This window comes from Rhagoletis zephyria, unplaced genomic scaffold (genome assembly GCF_001687245.7).
Source record: "Rhagoletis zephyria isolate East Lansing unplaced genomic scaffold, Rhagoletis_zephyria_1.1 Rzeph_scaffold_00001, whole genome shotgun sequence".
NCBI classification, from domain to species: Eukaryota; Metazoa; Arthropoda; class Insecta; order Diptera; family Tephritidae; genus Rhagoletis; species Rhagoletis zephyria.
The window spans coordinates 524,492-546,533 of NW_016157085.1; the positions used below are offsets into that span (position 1 = coordinate 524,492).

General features: G+C 39.1%; 1 protein-coding gene across 8 annotated transcripts in view; it reads right to left on the minus strand.

The window, feature by feature from the left end:
• Positions 1 to 22,042, minus strand: part of jbug (filamin-type immunoglobulin domains fbug) — a 126,284-nt gene that overhangs the window by 50,761 nt on the left and 53,481 nt on the right. For 6 of the 8 annotated variants that reach the window (XM_017626359.1, XM_017625679.1, XM_017624290.1 and 3 more), the window contains 7 exons: positions 14,749 to 15,399; positions 14,380 to 14,685; positions 13,297 to 14,316; positions 12,433 to 12,834; positions 12,076 to 12,270; positions 9,262 to 9,713; positions 8,761 to 9,188 (listed from right to left, as the gene is read on the minus strand). In XM_017626359.1, coding sequence (XP_017481848.1) covers positions 8,761 to 9,188; positions 9,262 to 9,713; positions 12,076 to 12,270; positions 12,433 to 12,834; positions 13,297 to 14,316; positions 14,380 to 14,685; positions 14,749 to 15,399 — 3,454 coding nt within the window. Of the gene's footprint in view, positions 1 to 4,598; positions 4,746 to 8,760; positions 9,189 to 9,261; positions 9,714 to 12,075; positions 12,271 to 12,432; positions 12,835 to 13,296; positions 14,317 to 14,379; positions 14,686 to 14,748; positions 15,400 to 22,042 lie in introns of those variants that run through there. The other 2 variants (XM_017627730.1, XM_017628406.1) reach the window with 2 other exon arrangements.

Below are 22,042 nucleotides of genomic sequence, written 5' to 3' on the forward strand. Positions count from 1 at the left end.
GGTCGAAACGAATTTACACGCACACAAACAAAGATCAAAGTAAATTCACCTGTGAACATGTGACTATACATGCATACATATGTACTTATTTTTATAGAACTTTTACACAAAAAAAAAGTTTAGAAAAAATGCGCTTTTATCGCTGAATTATGTTGCCAAAGTTTCACGATATTTTTTCCCAGTCGTATCTCAACAGATACATTACAAAAGTGATAAAAGCAATGGTATCTAACAAGTTTGAGTGTGTAAACGCTTTCGAATACACGAGTATCAACACTTTAGAATCTCATGAGAAATCTAAGAAGAAGATGTGTGAAGTAAAAGTTAAAATTTGTCGGTGGAAATGCAGCAGACAAAGGTGACAAGACAATCAATGAGTGCGGTTGAAGGTACACGTAACTACAAACACACAAGCAAGAATACCTAACAGCAACGCTGAGAAGTGATTGTTGCATTAGTACAAAGAAAGTCTGAGAAAATTAGTCAAGCGTAGATAAGAACATGAGAAATAAAAAAAAGCGAACAGGTGCGTAACAGGTGCCGCAACGTTAGGGGGTTCAAAGACACACTGATGGGAACGAAAATTTGCTATAGTAGAAACGATTTTCTAGAATAAAACCAAATTAAGTAAAAATAAAATTTTTAGTCTGAATGAGTTCTTATACGTAAGACGGTATATTGTGACGTTTGTGAAGAGAGTAAGTAAAATCCCTCCGAAAAATATGTATACCTATGCAGCACGACTTTGAAATAATTATAAAAAATTACTACTTTTTATGAAAGTCATTTAAAAGGGTGTGTTTTATATTTGCCAGACTAAACTAATATGAGAAAAAAATTTCGTTTGAATTTTTCTCACAATTTACTAAACATTTACATTCTCACGATGCTATGTATGTGAGTTGGCGTCAATGAAGGGATAGCTTTGAAGAAATTTTTTCAAAGAAGCAAGTGCTATAACCACGCCTTAAATTAAGTACACAGGCAAACAAAAACAAATTTCTTGGCCGAGACACTACGCCAGTCTATGCTGACGTTTTTTTCCCGCTGATTCCAATCTGAAGTGTCGAACTGGCTAAATTTTTGTATAGTCTCGGCAAAGCAAAAAGACGAAATATTGCCATTATTTCATTTTTTTTTTTAAGTTTATCGCAAAAGTTCAAGCTAATTTGATACTTCTGACTTCAAATTCGGAACTAGCGAACAAAAATACGGCGTAACAGACTAACGTTGTCAGATTGATGTTTTTAACGTGTTTTCTTTTGACAAACTCAAACTTTAGAAATGGAAAGAATTCGAGGGATAAGTTTTACTACTTATTGCGCAGAATGCGAAAAGTGTTTAAAAATTACGAGGAACTTTATTTGCTGGTAACAAAATTTTTGTAACCAACCCAGAATAGGCCTGTTATTCCATTCTGCATGACAAAAATTCACCTTCTCATCGTACGACTTTTGTGACGGAGTGTGAACTCCAATTTCAACAAATGTCATCGGTCGTCCACCGTATATGATTTCATTCACCTATTCAACACCTATTCGCCCTTGTTACCAACAAATTTAATATTTTCCAATTTTAAAGAATGTTTCCTTTTATTTGTTATCCGTATTGTTATACTACATACATTGCACTGAATTTTTAAAATAATTTTTTGAATTAGCCACAAATTTTAAATTTCAAAATCCTTTTAAAAAATCTTGACGGCAGAGAGAAAAACTAAAAAAACTGCACGTTGTATGAATTCACTGATTTCTAACCAAACCGATACGCAAAAAATCAGAAGGTAGGCAGGTTGCGATCGGAAATGTTTTTCTCCGGGCCAGCAATTCTGAAGTAGGCGAAATTGACTATATGCAGAGTGGTTTCAAAAAGTATTATCTGAAGTAGAGCGTTTGCATTTATATAAACAATTAACCACTATGATAACCCGCTTAACGGACGACCCAAAAAAATTTTGGAAACCTTCGAACGTCCTCTAGGCAGTTGAACGATATCATAACCATCTACTGCTTTATGGGAAGGCATGCTGGCCTACTGGCCAATAATTCCTGTTGCACTTGGCGTGATGCTAAATAAATAAATTGAAGCGCAGAGCGGGAACTTGTCACTGCTCCAGCGGGGAGTTAGGTAAGGTTAAGTTAGAACGGTGGGGAAAGAGTTTTACACCTAACTAGAAGCTAAGTGCCATTTTGATACCATACATATCGAATGAATATGTTAGAACCAACCGGCGTGGTTGATAAAGTTGAGCATGTGGTGTACTCTTAGAATAGATAGTTCTCTTATTCTCCTAGTATAGAGATTTTCATTAGAGCTGGACATTTGCAAAGAAGGTGCGGTACTCTTTCCTGCCCTTTTTCGTCTCCGCAGCTTCTACAGAAGGCGTTTTAGGCGATGCTTAGCCTTCTAGCGTGGGTCCCAACCGGACAATGCCCAGTAAGAATACCTACAATCCCTCTTAGGATTGTGCACGGGCCACATGAGTGCGAGACCTTTGTTCCGATTTCTGAATATAGAGGAGAAAGATCTCTTTGCATATACAAAGTTGCAATTGCGTGTGAGATCCGATCCTTGATCGAAACCAATGTAGAACGCTCTCTGACTAACTCGTCTGCAGCTTTGTTTCCGGGAATGTTGTGATGATCAGGAATCCAAACTAAGTATAGATCGAGATGACTACTTACTAAGTTTAAAAGATTCCTACACTCCTTGATTAGTTTCGCGAATACTTCTGCCAGGATAACATTTTGCAAAATCGGGCACATGAATTGATCTGCCCCAACTCGTCGTTCCATTTTGGAGCCATCGGTGTGCAGACGATGTATCCAGGCAGAGATATCAAGTTCCCCTCGGGGAGTAAGAGTGAGTTGTCTGGAGTGTCGAAACGCAGTTGTTCTTAAATCCAAATTTTTACGCAGTTTCCGACAATGGCTTCGATCAGTGGAAGTGCTATAACTTTCTAGCCAAATGGTCTCATTACCCAAGTACTTCCATGTGACCTGGTATGCAGAGTAACATCCGTTACCGTGTTAACTAGCAACTAGTTTAAAACAAGTTACAGGGTTGGCCAATACCTTAAGTGTCGCTTCAATGTAATAGCAGTTGTAAAATTGTGCTTCTTCACCTATTTTGCACGACATAGTTGATGGTCTAGACTCTAATAAGAGGATTGAAAATACCTCAACTTGCAGTACTGCTGAATATCCGCGTTAAGTCCGATATACTATAGATTCTAGATCGTCATCCAGTGTCAGTTTCAGAGCCTTCTGTAAAGATTTTAACATAAATTAGCTGATGCCAGTATTGAGATTAAATCAGCTTTAAGCTTTAGGGCACTCAATACCGTAGTATCCCCTCATCAAAGGTAATAACGCCAGTCTGTTCAAGGAATTGAAAAGATGTATGTATGTCTAGTTCTCTACCCTCCGTGTGTATTATACGAACAACTATTTCTCTTAAGCCTTAAGGCCCTCATCTCGGATAAAACTACAAAGTGACGATAGCAGAGCATCAAAGGCAGCCTCAGAAAAACTAGGTCTTCTATAATGTGATATGTGATCTTTTTCACGTAAATACATACACTGATCTAGGTAGACCATAGTTTTCTTAGAATTTAGTCATTTCTAGCAATGCATGGCTTAACCTAATTACAAGCTTTTATGACACGAAGTAAATATTATAATCTTTATGTAAATCAAATTACCGAATCGGAGTAAATTATTAAATAACTGTTTGGCTTGTGAAGTTAATAAAATATTGTTTCTATAATCCAACAAACAAATGTTTAAACTCTCGTAATGGAGATCAATTCAGCGACAACAATAGCGTTAGAAGTAACAAAACACAAAAAAAAAAACAAAAAATGCAAAAAATAAAACGCATAACAACAAATTAACGTCTTGGCGCTCCAAGACACGAAACGAAAAAGTTCATTAAACTGGTTTTTCAGCAGCGCCAAAGCGCAGCGCAGCGGTGGCTGTGGCAACGAGCCAGGCAAACCCCAACCGAGCAGCCGAATAGCCCGTAGCGCTGGGCAGACCGCCAGCTAGACACAGCGCATCTAGCATTAGCAAACGTCGGCAGCAACGGCAATGGCAACAGCAACAGCAACAGCAATGGCAACATTTGCATATTTGGCCATTGAAATTGACAAGTTTTGTCTTCTTGTGTCGCGTCGCATTGGTATTTCTTTTTACATATTTCGTTTTTAAATATTTAACTATTTGGCTGTAGGTATTCGTTGATTGGTATTTCGGTTAATGGCTCATTGTTGAGTAATGCAGACATTAAATTTTTTTTTTAAGATCTTCTGAATAGCCAGCATTTATTGAATTAAATTTTTTTCCGGTAACAATTTTGCACCTTTCTAAATATTGCTTGACAGAATTTCACTCATTCTTATGTGTAAGAAAATGCCGAAAATTTCACTTTCTACACTTGCGAAACAAACGAATTTATTTTATGAAATGATTCACAAAGCGAAATTTCTTTTAATTGCAATTAATTTATTATTCTCATTCACAGAGTAATTCACTTTTCAATGACTTCAATGCCTTTGAATGTTGTTTGTGTAGTTTGGGTGTGTGTTTTTTTTTTACTTTGTTTTATTTTCCTTTTTTTCTTTTAATTAGTGTGCACTAGCGATTTTTCGAATTTTCTCCGCAGACGTGTCAGTTTCGTTTCAAACGCGAGCTAAGACTGTCACCGGCTGTCGAGTTGGAGCATTTAAGCCATTGTCTTTGCTCAGTGTGTCTAGTGTGCGACCGCCGATCATACATAAAAGTGATCTCTTGCTCTCTGCAAAGTCTGGCTCTGAGGCAGCAAACAGGTAGTGACGACTACGCGCTCAACTAAGGTTAATATGCTAGTGTACAAGTTTTGCAAAACAAAAATAAAAAATGATAAATGTTCATTCATTCCAGCTAAGATAGCTTACACCTGAGTTTCTCAAATGGTGATATTTGCATATGTGTTAGTGAGGGTGTGCATGAGTGTCTGTGTGTTGAATGAACTGCTATTATGTGAGACACGTGTGTAGCTACAGGTGAGGGTTTCACTTGGAGATCTTTGTAATTTCTTGCGCTCATCATTTTATAGCTCTGGGAGAGTGTGGATTGCGAGAAGAAGCTGAGTAATGTCTTTTCGTATTCAAAGTGAAAAGTAAGATAAAATAAAATAAAATAAAATAAAGTCGGCGTCCAAAAATTTTTGTGTATTTAGGTGAAAATACAGGGGTATCAATTTTTTTCTTTGTGAAAATGCAGTTAAATTTGAATTTCAATTTAATTATTACTTCACTAGTTTGCTTTCACTCGCTTCGCTGAATGTATGAAGTTTCTGTACTTTATTTCAATAAAACTCAACCTGCTTACACTCAGCCAGAAATATAGGAGATCACATTTTGTCTTTTTTAACCCTCTTAAAAATACTTTCAAGCTAAAACCTTCTTAAGCTTCTATCGTCTGACACCGATATTGTTATACACATTTCACTTAACTCCTTTAATTCAAGTGGAATTGGATTTTATAAAATGAAGAAATAATTCATTTAACTTATTAAATAATTTGGAATTTTGTTTTTTTAGAAGGAGGCAACCCAGCCTTAATTCAAGTTTAATTTTACTTTTTATACGGGTGGCAATCCTCCTTCATATAGTGCAAAAATGAAGGCTTTGTTGGCCATATTGTTGTATTTGATTTACCTCATCAAATATTTGAATATAACTTTTTAAACAGGTGGCAACCCTCTTCAAAATATTTTTGAACTACAACTTTCTTGAGCCGCTTTCGTCTGACATCAATATTCTTATACATAATTCAGTAACCTAATTCCCTTAATTAAAGTTGAATTGGTTTTTTAAATAGGTGGTGGCAATTCTCAACAACGTGTATTTAGAAATAAAGCCTTTGAAATTGATATGTATATTGTACTAATTAATTTAACTCACTTAGATGTAAACTTTCTCCTCTCTGAGACGAACGAATGTGTGTTTCCACGATCGGATCCCGGCAACATAGGCTATCGATGTCAACCTTTAAGTAACTTTATTTTATATACATAGATGTGTATGTACATATAGAGTAAATAAAGGAATAAATATAAAAATAATAAAATATCTTCCGAAATAACGCGTCCTGCAAAGTTATCGTGCAAAAATGGCCTAGTTTTCTTGAAACTACATTTCGCTTCGATCGAAATCTTAAATTTCCAGCAAAAACGGTCATTTGTCGTCATGGCGGCATTACGCTGAGAATTGGTGATGCTACCGACCCACAAGCACATCAAATAGACAGCACCACCGAAGTGCTTGCCGCCGTAGCTAAGATGAAGGCAAAAAAATCGCCAGACATGGATGGAATCCCGAATGGCATTCTCCAACATATAGTTAGGAAAAACCTTAACTCTTTAGCCAGTTATACACAAGATGCATACAGCAAGGTATCTTTCGGGGGAAATGGAAGCGGCAACAACTGGTTTTACTAACGAAAGGTAAGACGCCCCTCGAGGGGCCGTAATCGCGCAGACATTTGGACATGCTGGCTACTGCAGGCAAACTATTGGAATAAATTATATGCGCGCGGCTCATCGTGGAAGGAGACCGGGGACTCTCAAACAGTATGGGTTCCGAAAAAGGCGTTCAATAGTTGACTCGCTAGCTGCTGTCTGCTATATCGCACGAAAAGCACTAGAGGGAAGAGATGGCAAACCTCATGCCAAGCATAGGAGGCCCGAGACATAAAAAAAGGATGCTGCTTGCGGGTGTCAGTTGCGCAGCTGCTGCATCCGTACCCGCATATATAAGTGCACCATCTTCGTGACAGTATCAGACGAATTTGCAAATTGGCTGGCCGGAAGACCACCATTAGACATAGCGGAATAGGGCGCAGAAGAATCTAAGCAACAAAGGATGGACGCGACCACGAAAGGGTGTTGGACGAAGAAGCTGATTCCAACGGTAAGCGAATGGATCGAGAGAAAGCACGGATAAACTAATTTCTATCTCATGCAGTTCCTAACCGGACATGGCTGCTTCTGACAGTACTTACAAAAGTACACACATACTGACCATCCTTGTTTTCTTTATTGCGATGGTAAATACGAAAGTGCGGAGCACATCCTTATGGACTGCCATAGATTCGAAGACGAACGCAACCAGCTCGAATGCTGGCCAAAAGCCTGCTTAAGGCGATGTTGTCTAAAGAAGACATATGGAACGAATGCGCAGATATCATCACTGACGTAGTGAAGCGTCTAAGGCACGATGAACGAACAGCGTGGCGCGAAAACCGCACGTTGAGGTATGATACAGAATAACGTCCAGTGCCTTCGTTGTGAAGAAATGTCGGAATTAATAGTCCCGCGGGGGTGCCACAGGCCCAGCGTACATAGGAGATTGGGTATAGTCCGAGTCGTAACCAAATAAAAAAAAAACGCAAACACACACTAAGCTTCCCACAGTAGCTTCGATTTCATGACTGGCTGTGGCCACGGAATACCAGGTGGGGCTTCTCTGTAATGTGATACGAAAGAGAAAATTGCGATGCGACAAGCAATCGACACTGCGTACAAATTTACCCTCACAGGTACAAGAAATCAGGGTATGACAAAAATATAATGGATGGTGATATAGTTATGGAACAGAGTATATATACATACATACAATTGTTAACAATTTAAAAGCTTAAAGGCAGCTCCAATTATTTACACGTAGCTTCAAAATTGTATTTAACTGTATTCGTTTTACAGTTTGAGAGTCGTAGTAAAGAAAGCTTCAGCCGAAGGTGTTGGTCTCGACTAAGCCAAACATAAAGCGATGGTAAATTGTAGCCTTTATTAGTGGTGAATTTTTTGTAAATACATAGGAGGTTAGCAATTCTGCATTAGCGCCACCCGATTAACAATAAAAAAAAAAAACAACATCAATAAATAAGTAAAGTAAATAGATTGAAATATGGAAAAAGCGAAACATATTTGCTTTAAAGGCGAAAGATATTCCATATTGCAAGTGTTCACTTTAACTGAATTTGATTTTTTTATTTAAAGACATCCATATTGTAAAATTTCTTTGAACTTAAAACTTAAAGTAGAATTAAAATTTTAAGCGGGGTGTATCCCTCTTCAAAAAATTAGCTATATGTTACTCTGGTCATCTGTATGGCATATATAATGCAAATAATAGCCAGCAAATATACTCTCAAATTCACTCACACACTTTCACATTTATAAAATTAATAGAATTTGATTTTACTTGTCAATTCAATTGAAATTGAAAGAAATGTTTTATTTAACTTTTTACTTGAATTGTTTTGAATATCTCTCGTTTGATACCTATATTAAAACATTTTATTCAAATTTTTAATTAACCTAATTTTAGCTTCTCAAAAGGTGGCAACCTTTTTAAAAAATATATTCTTAAACAAATAATTTTTGAGTTGATTTCGTTTGGCAACCGCATTGTTGTGATATTTTAGTTAACTTATTAATTAATCGATTTATATATTTAACCGATTGCAACACTCTCAAAAATATTTTCGAAACAAAATTTTCAGTTTGACACTCACATTTTTATAATATTTTATTTAACTTATTGATTGATTTAAGTCCTGAAAAAGGTTGCAGCTCCCTTAAGAATATCCTATATATTAATCCAGCTTATAGAATATCTGTGCGCCAAACTTTATTGAAATTCGTTTAGCCGTTTACTCACAAACTTACACATTTATAATATCAGTATAAGTAATACGAGTATCATTCACTCACCCGGCACTGTTTCTCCATTGAAAGTTATCTGCACAGTATGTATGCCCGGCTCGTGTGGTGTAAAGCTAGCTACAAAGCGTTGACCGCCCAGCGAACGCACCGACGATGTGACACGCCCACCATTGACGAGTATTTCCAAATTTCCCGAACCCGCCTTTGAGCCATCAATCTCAAATTCTACGGGACGTCCAATGGCACCGTTTGGTATATCTTGTACACGTATAGCACGCGCTCCGGTTGCATTGTTGTCTATGGGTCGAAATCGCGATAATGAACTATAACCATATTGACCATTTCCAGCGCCCGTACCACCAGAAGTGCGCTCCGTAACAACGTGTTCACTAGATTCCTTAACAGTTTTTGTATAGCCACCTGATTTGTCGGTATAAGTGTTGTTCGAGTGTGATTTCACTGTAATGGCACTGGGTCTGTGAAAGTGAAAAATTCGAATTATTATTATTAAAGAGTTACTCCATTACCAATTTCATTTGCTAAACTCACTTGTAACGTTCCACATCATCGACAGAATCACGTGATCCACGTCGATCTGAGTGATATTTCTGTTCTTGTAATGCGAATTTGTTGTATTGTGTATTGCGATGTGTTTCGTGATCGATATCGGGTCGATTATACGAGAGGTCCGTATTTAATTGCTTTTCCGTCATATTTGCCAAAGATTCGAGCGAATTATGTGAAAGCATATGCTTGGTTTTATTGATAACATCCCAGCTATCGCGTCGTGCCGTTGTCGGTTTAACCGATGACACACGCACATTCGACGAATGATCGATGCGCGGTTCGGGTGAGGCAGTGCGACGCAAGCGCTCGGCAGTTGTGTAGAGCGAGGGGCTGGCACGTACATTCGAATCGGAAACGTAGTTAGAGGTCGATTTGTATGTGGACGATTTTTCAACAGTGCGAGAAGTTTCATAGTCGGAGCGGTTAAGACCGTTCTGTAAGTGAGAATAAAAAAATAAAAAAGTGATACAAAACTTATGGCGTCCAGACGTGGAATAAAAGCCAATTCATTTAATTTAAAAGGATTGCGAATCAGTATTTACAAACTGTGGCTATAAAAACTCAGAAGTCGGTTTTGATTAGGACTACAACGTCCACGTCGTGAAAAAAATTTCCTCCCCTGAACTTTTATTCTGTTTATTTTGTGCGTCAACTGAATGATAACCAGCTAAGATCAGATGAACCTGCAGAAAGGCTCGCTGCTCCGAAGTCGTGGCTAGGAATTTTCGGCTAACTAATCCCCTTCTCACTCGCTAGGTGGTTGTACAGGAACGTCTTAGCTTCGGTACAGCCCAGTGCTGCTTCTCCTAAAGTTTTTTCTTGGTCTGTGACTGAGTGGGCGACCAAAGCCTTTGATGAAAATCATAACTTAGACAATGCCTCAAACAACAAAAAACAATACGCCAAACGCTTACTTCTACAGGATATGAAAAACATGGACAAGCACTCCGTACTCTCTGCGAATGAGCAGCTCGTTTTATCTAGTTGGGAGGCTATGGAATCTGGCGACGGAGTCAGTACTGTGAGATGTACAGCTAACACTATCTTTCTACTTCAAAAGCATTTCGGCAAAAACACTAAAAGCAGGCGTACTCTGTAGCTGGTAGGGGACCGTGCACGTAACGAACGCCCTTTCAGTTGGCGGGGGATAAGTGACCGCAAGAGCTTCCACAAATAAGAAGTTTTCTGAAGACTAATCCACGAGCGCATCGGCGAGGTATAATATACAGGTAGCACTGCAGAGGATTTTGAGGTCCGGTAGTCTTAAGTGGCCTTATCGACAAGGTCGTGACAGACCCGGATACTTACCGCTCTAGTATTAATACCACGGAAGTGGTGCGCGGATACAGAATGATAAAGTGTGATGATAAACTCTCTTAGAAATTTCTGTACAAGAAGTTGACAAGTATTGCTGATACTTGGGAGAACCTGAGGCTGAAGCTTAGCCCTGCCAATGAAATCCTCTAAAAGCAGAAAACTCACATTGGCTTCAGACCTTGATAGTTTGCGGAACGCTACTTAATATTTGAGGAACTCACGAAGAGCGATGTATTCCGGACATGTTTCTTGTAATCCGATAATAATATGTAGCTTTTGGAAAATGCGGACACCAATACCGCGCTCTTTGGTAAGCTAGTTAAAAATTATGTATTGTGGTTGAGAATTGCCTGATTAGTATAACCTAATTAAGTTTGCATTTCTCCTTTGGGAAGTCCAGCCCATTATGATGTCACATGAGTGAACTCTTAAAATATAAAAATCTTGCTGCCTCCAATACAACTGTGTTGGAACCACCGTATTTTCTTAAGGAAGCGTTGAAGATTTCCAGAAATTCCTACATGACTGTATACTATAAAAATAGTCTAATTAAGATTTTCAGTCGCATTACCGCTCAAGCGGGCATTCACCACCTCCTACTCGTCTTCGAGGCCCCGAAAAAAGTCATAACCTCCGCTAAGTAGTGTCGTGCAATTCCCCATAAGCAGTTCGGAGTATCGTCGTGGAACTATCGTATTGTCTACCGAGGTGTTGAAGATGTCGAAAAATTCCCAGACGGCTTTATACTATAAAAATAGTCTTTTTAAGATTTCCGTTGTGTTTTCTCTCAAGCGGTCACTCTCCAACATCTCCTCATCTCATAAGTCTTGAGAAAAGTCATAACCTCCGCTAAGTGGGTGCGCGCAATCCTCGCTAGGAAGTGCGGAGTAACGCTTTCTTCGGCAGAACTAGAGGGCGATTCTCATTTAGTCGAACCAGAGCCAGATAGTCCTTGTTTCCTATAACGTCGCTTTGGTTGAAAACTAATGCGCTTCCTTCTCAGCGCTTCCGTTGGGCAAACCCCGGGAACCCGAGCACCCGAACAAAATTCGTGGGGGCCATTACGTCTAACTAATTTATAACTTTTCAATATTATTTCCCTAATTTTTGTCTTGTAGACTCCCATATGGGTCAATAGAGCGAGGATTCAGTAGAAGTTCAATACCTTAACTGACGGAGTATATGACTCTTGTAATAAGCAAACAGTTAAAACCAATCGAATTTGTTCTTGAATCTAGGATCCTATAAGAAAGAGCCCATATTTATGTACATTCAGTATTTTATACCAAACTTAATTTCCACCTACTAAACTGTATAGCGTCTTCTACCGCTTTGACTTTGTTGCTTTTTCCATTAACCTAAAAATCATTCGTGGCGTAAGCCCCAATAATCTTGTTAAAACAAATGGACTCGCATTAACCAGCAAATATTTCCAAAATTTATTTAAAAGACATTGTGAAATATTATAATTTAGCTCACCTTATTCAGAGTTGTGACTGGGCTGCCGATTCGATGTGTGGCTGTTGAAATGTAGGCGTTGCTAGGCGAATATCGTTGCACCGGCGAAATCGAGGTGTGTCGTGGACTGTTGCTTAAATTGCGCGGATTCGATTCATATGGAATCGAAGTTTTAATTGTCAATGGACTGTGGGTGCGTACTTCACTCGAGCGTATCTGTGAGAAGTGCAACGCAAAAGCAGAATTGTTAGCAAAAGTAAATAAATAAAAAAAATTATAAATTATTGGCAACGTAACAATTCTGCAGTTGTATCGAAAAAAAACCAAAAACAACAAACATTTAACCAAAAACATTGAAAAAATAGGTTATTTAATTACGCTAGGTATCGGGCTGAGACGTGTCGTAGTAAAAGTGCTTGCCGCCTTGGCGCTGGCGGTGTGACTCTGTTGTTGCTGCTGCTGCTGCAGCACATGGAATTGTTGGTAAAGCGATGGCGCCTGCGTTGGCGAGTCGTCGAAGCGTTCTTCGCGCGGTGGTGCCAATTTCAAGTCACGATCTTTACGTTTACGATGATACGAGTACAACTCATTCTCTTTGTCGTAGTAGTAGTCGTTCTTGGTTGTCGAAGAGTTCGAAGATACCTTCGAGTCACGGCGTGCAGTATTTAGGGTATATAAATCGGTCGAATTGAAATATTTAGTATTAGGCGAATTGTTGTGTTGATCGCGTGTGAGATATTGGGGAGCCAGTGGTGGTGGAGTGGATGTTGCCAATTCGTCCTGCGCACGCAATTTTGTGATGTTTTAGAAAGTGCGCGCGCGGAAAAGTGTAGGTGTAAGGATGCATGGGTAACAAACACATACGGGTACATACAAACATACAAAATGATGGGAAGAGAAATTAAAGATATTGGTTAGTATAATTTCAGTTTTTACACAGCGTTTTAGTGGCGGATGCGCGGGTGCGAGGCAGTGTGTAGCGGTGCTGGTTTCATTTTATTTTTATTTGGAGTTAGTTACAGCAGAATGTTATTGTTAGTAAGAGTACTTTTTACATCATGATTATTTACTAAGTAAGTGAGCGAAGTTACTGATACTCAATGCTCGCAGCACTCTGAGCTGGATAGCAGTTAGCCTAGCAGCTTATAGCAGCTTATTCTACATACGCATGATTTTAGCACAAATGTCCACTCCAAGCTCATAAACTTCAATTTATTTTTCACCCCCCTCCCTTCCACTTACCTCACTCTCCCTTTTGTAGTAGCTCGATGTGGTGCGGTAGTCGTTTGCATCGACCTTCGGCGATATCTGTGGTGAATATGATCTCTGCCGTTCCGAGCTATTGTGATTCAATAAATCTCGCCGCGATAGCGAGGCTGTCGCTGCGGATGTTGCATTCCTGTAGTCGTTGTGCCTTGTATTTGTAGTTGAGGTGTAATGCATTGAAGGACTCTCCGAGCGATGTTTGCTCTCGTGCAAGGGACTACTGCGCGTTTTGCCCGAGCGGCCCTTGGTGCCGACGCGCATAATGAATGGCGAGCCTTTCACATCGTAACCATTGAAATATACATAGACACGATATTTGCCATTATGACGTGGCATGAAAGTGACCCTATATTTATTTTCGACAATCTTCTCAACGGAACATACAAGCGAGCGCTTATCATGTACAATGTCCACATGCAGTTCGCCAGTGACGCCAACGCCGCGCGCATCCACTTCGAAGGAGTGCGCGCGCAATGGCATAGCGCCATCCAAACCATGCACAGAGACACCGCTGGCGTCGAAGACGGCACAAGTGAATGGTCCGCCCTGTATGTGACGACCCTGATAGGTGATGGCGATTTCCCAGATTCCCGCTTCGTCCGGCTTAAATATGGCACTGTGTCCTTCGTCGACCTTCTTCAATGGGCAGTTGTGCGAGATGCCAGTCGGCGAGACGGCTGTGACCAGTATGTCTTCGGTCTTTGGCGCGCCGGTTGCATTTACCAGCACTTCAACAAGACTGCCGAGTGCACAGGGTGCCATACCTGGTGGCGCTACTTGTATAAATCGTGGCAGCACACGGAAGAAGTGTCCGCCCAAGCTGTCCTCGCCGATCTCTACAATAATCTCGTGCATGCCGTACTTTTCGGGTATGTAGACACCCTCGCCATGTGGATTTAAACGTACCGGCTGTGGTTGACCTGATGGCGGTACTACAAAAGCTTTCACCGTGCTAAGGCTAATGTCACGCGAGAGCACATCGATGCGGAAGTGAGTCTGTGGGAGAGAACTCAAATTAGCGAACTGTTATTTTTGGGTCTTTAAAAATTTCAAACTCACCGGCTCGCCGACGCGTCCAGAATTGCTTTCCATAAGTACGTTTATGAGGTCAGAAAGTGGTGGGCGCGGTGGCACCCATTGCAAGTGCGCGGCATAAGCCATTATGCCTAAATGCTCTACTTCAGGGTTAGCCATGTCCTTGGGCGTGAGTATGGGTTGTACGCCTAGACGCTGACCAGCCTCGACTGCTTTGCGTATATTGTTCTCATAATGGAAAGGATCGGTGCTGAGTTTTTCGGGCGCAGGTGCCGGTCCGCCCAGTCCTTTAATGATCTCACACATAACGCGTCCATCATTCCAGTCACTCTAAAAAAACCAAGCCAATACAAAACTGTGGGATTAAATATCACGAAGCCACTCAAAACTTACCGTAAAATTCTTAACAGAATCCTTTGTTTGTGTGTTCACCCAACGCAAGGTTGCATTGTAACCCGGTCCACCAGGTTTCATAAAGTACGAGAGATATGTCATGCCAGATAATTCATCCAACCACGGCGAAGCCAAATATTCCGGCTCCAATACTTTTGGCACACCGAACTCACTTTGCGCCAAATTCATGGCATTCGTGCAATTGCGCACACTCTGACTAGGATCTAGCGAGCGCCAATGTGGAAATAGTCCCGGTTGACAGTAGTCCAACAATGCAGCCAAGTTAACACCACTATTCCAGTCTGTTGTCAAATTGGTGATCTTGCACTCGGGCAATGCGGCATGCAGCCAGGCGAGCATAAGCTTTCTGGGCGGGAACTTGCTGCGTCCAATTTGGTAACGCACAATTAACGACCAGATAAGGCCCAAAATGAGTTTTACATTGCCATTGACAATGTCGACATTGCCGATGTTCACCAGCTTGATGTGATCCTTTTCGATGGCATTTAGCGCCGTTGTAGCATTTTCCAGGTAATGATGTTGATTCGCTGGACGGCGATTCCATGATGGCTTAAGTGGACGGGTTTGTAGATTCTCCACTAGGGCACAGAGGCAAGTGCCGTCACAAAAGTCGGTAGCCCAGTCGTGGACCTGAAAGGATGGAGAAAGAAAATAAATAACTTAGTATATGGACGGTGAAAAAATTTCAAATCAAATTAGATAGAAAACTTATTTAACAACAATGATGATAGTTGAAACAGTTATTCCACAAGAACCCATAGAAAAGGACGGACGGAAGAAAAAATACGCCTTTGACCGCCTTTGGTAAACCCTCGGCGACGAAGCTCGTGCAGTAACACACGTCCTAGTTTTCGACATGCGTCTGAGCTATCACGAGATTCATTTATTCAAGAGCAGTCTGCATGCAGTCAAAGCTACTCCCGTTCTCTCTTTTCTCGAAGAGCCCGACTTGAGAATGCCTTTCTAGGCCAGTTCAATAACCATGGAGTTTCCTACAATGTCACACTCATATTATTGTGCTTATACTCAAACAAGAGGTTAGGCATTCCCTAACTACCACTTAGTGCACCGTGAGTGTTGATAATATGCTGTAAGCGCAAACTTAAGGTATATGGAGAGTTCCCTACAAAAGACCCCTCCACGAAACCTTCCGTCAAGCTTTGACCGATCCGTCTAATAGTTTACCGGTGCCTCTTTCCAACTACTTTTTTTTTCTCACTGTTAGGTTGAGGAGATGTGAGTCGAGATAGACCTGACTGGCGTTAGTCCAGCCATGTAGTGTTTCGGTTATCAGGGATATGATCAAAGACTAAAAGCATTAAGTTAGCGCCTTCGATTGAAGGAAGGTTCGTGTCATACTACGATCTAGATCGATCCACGGCTCTCTTCTCTCTGGGTTCTCTAGTTACGATCAAAATCCGTAGAAGAGGTGTGAAAACACCCTGTTTATCCGAAGCTGGATGGCAACACTGCCCAATTCCGTCGCAATAAAGTTCTTGCACAGAGCATGCGATATATAAAGTTCAATTCGCTTCGAATTTGAAGAGAAGATATCTACGGCAAAGTCTTAATATATAAAGGCTTGTTCTATCGAGCGCATGATCGCGTAAATATCAACCGGTCTTTGTAGTGCAAATGGAGAGACAGAGATTGGCCTGCAATCTTTGCGAGAAACACAAGACCTTTTGCCGCGCTTCGATACAAACCAGCTCATTTCCTCATATTCGATCGATCGGTGTAGGTGTTAATATCATTCTTTACCGGGGATAGGTACCACTTATTTTTCCTTACTTTACGTAAAAGCCATTATTCAACTCTTCTTGCGGTGTGCTGCTCAATGAACCCAATATGATTCGTTGGGCCAATACCGAATAGCGGCTCTAAGCTTTTATGGAGCGACGATATTTTTTTATCTCCTTAAGAAATCTTACGTTTCTGAATTGTCAAGGCCTTGCCCGATATTCCTTGCAGTTGTTCAGGAGGTCCAAGTTTCTATTAGACATGCGTGCGAATGGTAAATTTCTCCAGTATAGGGTTTATCGCTCGGGATAGTTGCATATGTGTGCCTATTGCAGTGAACCCAGAAAAGTTATATATTTATTGATTCAGCCGGCGAGCTTTAATTTTTTCTGGCGCGGCCAAGAATTGCACTGAGATTTCTCAGAGAATATACATATGCCTCTTGCCCCACTTCACAGTTTATTTTCAACACCTTTCGACCTCCTCCAGTCCTCATAAAAGCAAGCTAGACATTCAGCATATTTGAGAATACCGCGCACTCACACCATTTTAGACCTGTTAGTACAGATTTTAGCAGAATTCTCTTCGATAACCCTGTCTATACTTTCGTCTAGTCCAGAGAAAAACTTCACCTTAAAGTTTTTCTTGAAATCTTGCGAAGGAGATCCTTATGTGTTTGTGGTCCGATTAATTCCATAATTCTTAAAGCTTGCCACGAACACCCCTATTCCCGTCTTGTTTTGACCTCCAACAACCTGACTTTTCAGTCTGACTGCAGAGTTCGTAGCACACGACTTGACTGGTCCTGTTAATTTTCGGACGTTAAAATTGATCAGCCTGATATACCGACGCTTGACAGTTGCTTCTTCAGATTCATAAGTGATCGGCCAGACGAAAGTTTTGAAAATACTATAGACACCCAGTACGGATAGAAGCTAGTTTAAATATCGATCATATCCTAAGTTTTCTAGCGATGGCTCTTTTCGACGTTCTGCTTCCATGCAAACTTGAAGACGAGAGTATTATCCGAGTATTTCGGTTTGGATGAAAATATCATACTAAATAGTCCCATGCTAAATCTAAATAAATGATAAGCATACCCTGCTTTAACAAATTTTCATTTAACCAAGCTTTTTTAAATTCTTCAATAAAAGTTGCTTTGCATTTAAATCATTAAAAGAACAAATATTTGTTAAACCATTAAATAAGTATTCAGTGAACACTTTACTACCCGTATATAAATATTAAAAAATCGTTCACCCTTCGAGTTAATTAGTTTGTGTCAAATACTTTGAGCTCTAAGGTCCGACAGCAGTTGACACCGCACTTCGTTGTGCAAATACATAATTATAAACTTAACTTTGGACGAGTACTAAATACACATATATATGTATGTAAGTTAAGTGCAAGCTTATATATATATTTTTATTTAATTTTTATTTTAGTGGTCGTTGAGAAAATGCCTACATTTGCTTAGAAAGAGTGCACAAAAGAACAAATTTCAGTTGAGTGGAAATTCCACAGTTAAATATGTAGTAACACTTCTGTAGCAAGTTGGACGCTGTTAGAAGGGTGTTAGAGGGAAAGACAAAGTCAAAGCCAATTGCGATAATAAAAGTATCAAATACGAGCGACGAAGTATAAAAGCTGTCTATGTATTTGACATAGAAAAACTATTTTTGTTGACTGAAATGTACGCAGTTGACTTTGATGGTCGCAGTTGAAAAGCGAATTACATACATACGTAAACATCTGTGTCTGTATATGTAATTATGCATAAAGGGTGTTTCAATAGAAGAGGGTCAAGTTTAATTGCCAAACTTCCCTCGTAGTAGAGGTGACATAGTTAACACCCATATAAATTTATGTTACTTATTTAGACTTGGGCCATCACATGTACACTCTTGAGTTTCCTGCGTCAGCCTAATAAACTTCCAGTTCGTTTCCTCAGCAAGTGCCGTCTTACAAAAGTTCGCATCTTAGTTGGCAGTTTCCCTGTCTGATATCTAGTTAAAACTTTGAAATCCTGCCAGCTAAAGTTAAGCAGTCGCTCAAAGACTCGACGAGAGGAAGCTGTAAGACTAGAACTCCACAAAAATCGTTTCAGGCGTCCAACGCTTTTCAGATTTTCAGGACTTTATTCAGCTATACGTTTTATACTGCAGCGCGTGTCTGTAAGCAATAAAAGGCTTGGTCTGGAGTTCTAATCTAAATCTCTCGCACCCCGTTTGATGGGTCAAAGAAGGGCTGAGGGCCATGCAAGGTTCATTGAGCTTAGCATTTCGTGAGAGTAACAGCCTTTTCCACGAGGTAATCCCTGATTAGCACTGATTCAAATTTCCGCCTGAAATAAGGTTCGGTATTTGGTTAGGTTTGGTTCAGGGCTTCGGTAATGCTTAGCAACCCAGGATCGAACGGATATCTAACTTGCTAATTATGAAATAAAATACTACATATATTTCAGTGAGTGTACCTAGAGCAAACATGCACCTAATTGGGCTAAATCAACGCAGGAGAGCAGAGAGGCTTTAGAGCAGTGAGAAAGCTTACTGAAGCGATGATAATGCTGGAGACGGTGAGCAAGAATTATCGTAAGACTGAGGACGATCGTCGCTGACGGTAACTGATGTCGGTATGGGTGGAGGATAGGTGGCGTGTAAATGATGTCGTACGATTGGTGAGAGTTCTTGTGAACAATCGGCGAATACGCTAGGGAATCGTGCGATGGCTCCTGCCAGCCGGTGGGTGCATTGCTGGATTTTCGGTGGCTTCGGGCGGTGGACTCCGATGGATATCGGTAGCTGGTTTGACACCTTGCATACGTAAGTATATTTAAGTACAAAATTCACATTTTCTTTACTAATGGACTCTTTCTGTATTAAGGAAAAATATGTCGATGCCTTGCCAGACCAAGAGACGCAGCTTCCAAAATTTTAAAACACCAAATCGAAATTATACCGCCAGTTGCTTTTTGGCGTGCTTCTTGAGCCCAATATATACTATATCAATGACCAAATTACCATTTATATGAAAAAGTCCTGAACGTCTTCCATATACATAAATGGAGCCCAACGTCAATTAAGACGTAACGTACAAGACACTTAAGTGGCAAATGCATGACATACGCTACGGGGTATTTTGAATACTAGCACCCAAAGAGTTGATGCCAAAGCACCTCAATTTGGTTCAAAAAATTTGATTTTTTTGAATATACACTTCATCAAGATTTGGTAAACTAAAAGTGAAACATAAATTTATTGCTTTTTAAAAATTGAGCATAAATCTTTGGTCGTTTTAGAAGTGGACATAAATTCCTGGCAAAATCTACATGTTTCATTAATTTAGGGTAACTTTTAAAATACTTTTTTTTTGCCATTTTAAAGTTAGACACAAAATTGTGGGCACTAATTTTTTTGCCATTTAAATCCTGGGCATACATTTTTGGTCACACACAATTTTGTCATAAACCATTTCTAAACTAAAAAAAAGTGTTTGGCACTTAATAGTTGCACATCAAATTTTTTCCATTGGAACTGAGTTACAAAAAAAAAACAAAAAAATAAAAAAAATAGATTAACCGTTTCACATTCGAACTTTTTCCTGTTTAGGCTTTTAAGTCCCCTTAAACAATTTAATAGTCATAGACTATTTACTATCGCCTATATTTACCAACATTTTTTAAAAACATAGAATCTTATTCTGATTTCCAATGCCAAGTTTTTTAAATGTTCACAAATGTATGCCACTTTCTAAACTACCAAAAAAAGTTAATGCCCAATTCATAAATTTAGGACTAGTTATTAAGTGACCATAAATTTATCATAATTTTTTAAATAATTTAAAATTTATATATGTACATTCCTTGAATCACCTTAACACTGTGACCAGTTTTAAATTGCCAAAAATTTACGCCCATGCTTTAAAGCGACATAAATTTTTAAATAACCAAAAATGTATGTCCAGTTTAGTAGTAATTTTACCATAATTTATATATAGTTTTAAAATAAACATAAATTTATGCTCAGTTCTTAAATCACCATAAGTTTATATCTAGTTTTAAAATCACTATGAATTGAATTCCAGCTTAAATTACATACAAAATATGTCCAGTTTTTTATTTGCCAAAAATTTATCGCCAGGTTTTCAGTCACCACGAATTTCTAAATTACCAAACGTAGATATATATCTAATTTTCAAATGGCCCTCAAATTAAGCAAATTAATTTTTAAATGGCCATAAATTTATGTTCAGTTGTTAAATTACTAAAAGTTTATGTGCAGTTTTAAGACGAATAAAAAATATATATCCAGCTTCAACTTTCATGCTTTCATTAGCTTTTATTGGCAGACCCTGTATTTAAATTACATGCCATATGTACGGGTGTGCATGGGATTTTACATTTGTGCACATTTATTGCAGTCTACATATTTGAAACCCTGGAAACATGACAAATTTTCACTTTACTTTACATGCGCCGCGGCGTGGACTTGAATGCGGGTCTAATTAGCAGTACAAATTCGGTGTCTATGAGGCTTTGTGTGTATGTGTGTGTGTGTGTGCTAAAAGCATTTGTATGTAGCACATTTTGCTACAGTGAGTGCTGTCATTATTTGTTGATTGCGAGAGTGAGCTTGAGAATCAACAAACATGCAGTGGGCTAACAAAAACTTTCCTAATAGACACACGGTCCGTCAACTATGAAAACAAATACATATAAAATAACGCAAAAGCAATGCAGTGAAAAGATAGAAAATAGCATTGACTGAAATAGAAAATTACACACAATAGCGTTTTGCAATGACAAATAAAATAATTACGAAAATAAATAGCGAATAACTTAATGGAGAGGCGGAGAAAACAGTTGGAAAGCCTGCAAAAGCGCGCAATGCTGGTAATGTCAACAAATTTTGAAAAAAAAACAAATGCAAAAAAAATGCGCAATGTTGTGCTATAAAAGCTAGCGTTCTGTCACAAAGAAGTCCATAACTATTGATAACAGGTATGTTGTACGTACATAAGTATGTGTGTATGTGTGTATGTAATGTTTTTCACATATGTATATGTATTAGGGAGGGTCGAAAAACACAAAATGCTTGGTACGAAAATTGTATAGGTCTTAAGAGGTGCTGCTTTTTCTTGAAAACAAAATCCCGGTTCTCTCCGACAGTATCTTCAGTCTGCGGAATGAGCTTGAAAAATTTGAAATAAGAGTGGGAATACCAATTTTTCAAATTTTTACTAATTCTTGTGCAGATCAAATCCGGAACTTATTTCCTATCATAAAATCATCAAAAATAAATTGGGCAAATTAAAATTAAGTACCATCAATATTTTAATAATTTAAAAAATTAAGTAGGATATAAATATTAATTGATAAAAATATTGTTGTTACTTACTCTCAATTTGCCTAATTTATTTTTTTATGATTTTACGTTAGGAAATAAGTGCCGGATTTGATCTGCCCAACTCGATGTAAAAACTTGAGAAATTGGTATTCTCACTCTTATTTTAAAATTTTCAAGCTCATTCCGCC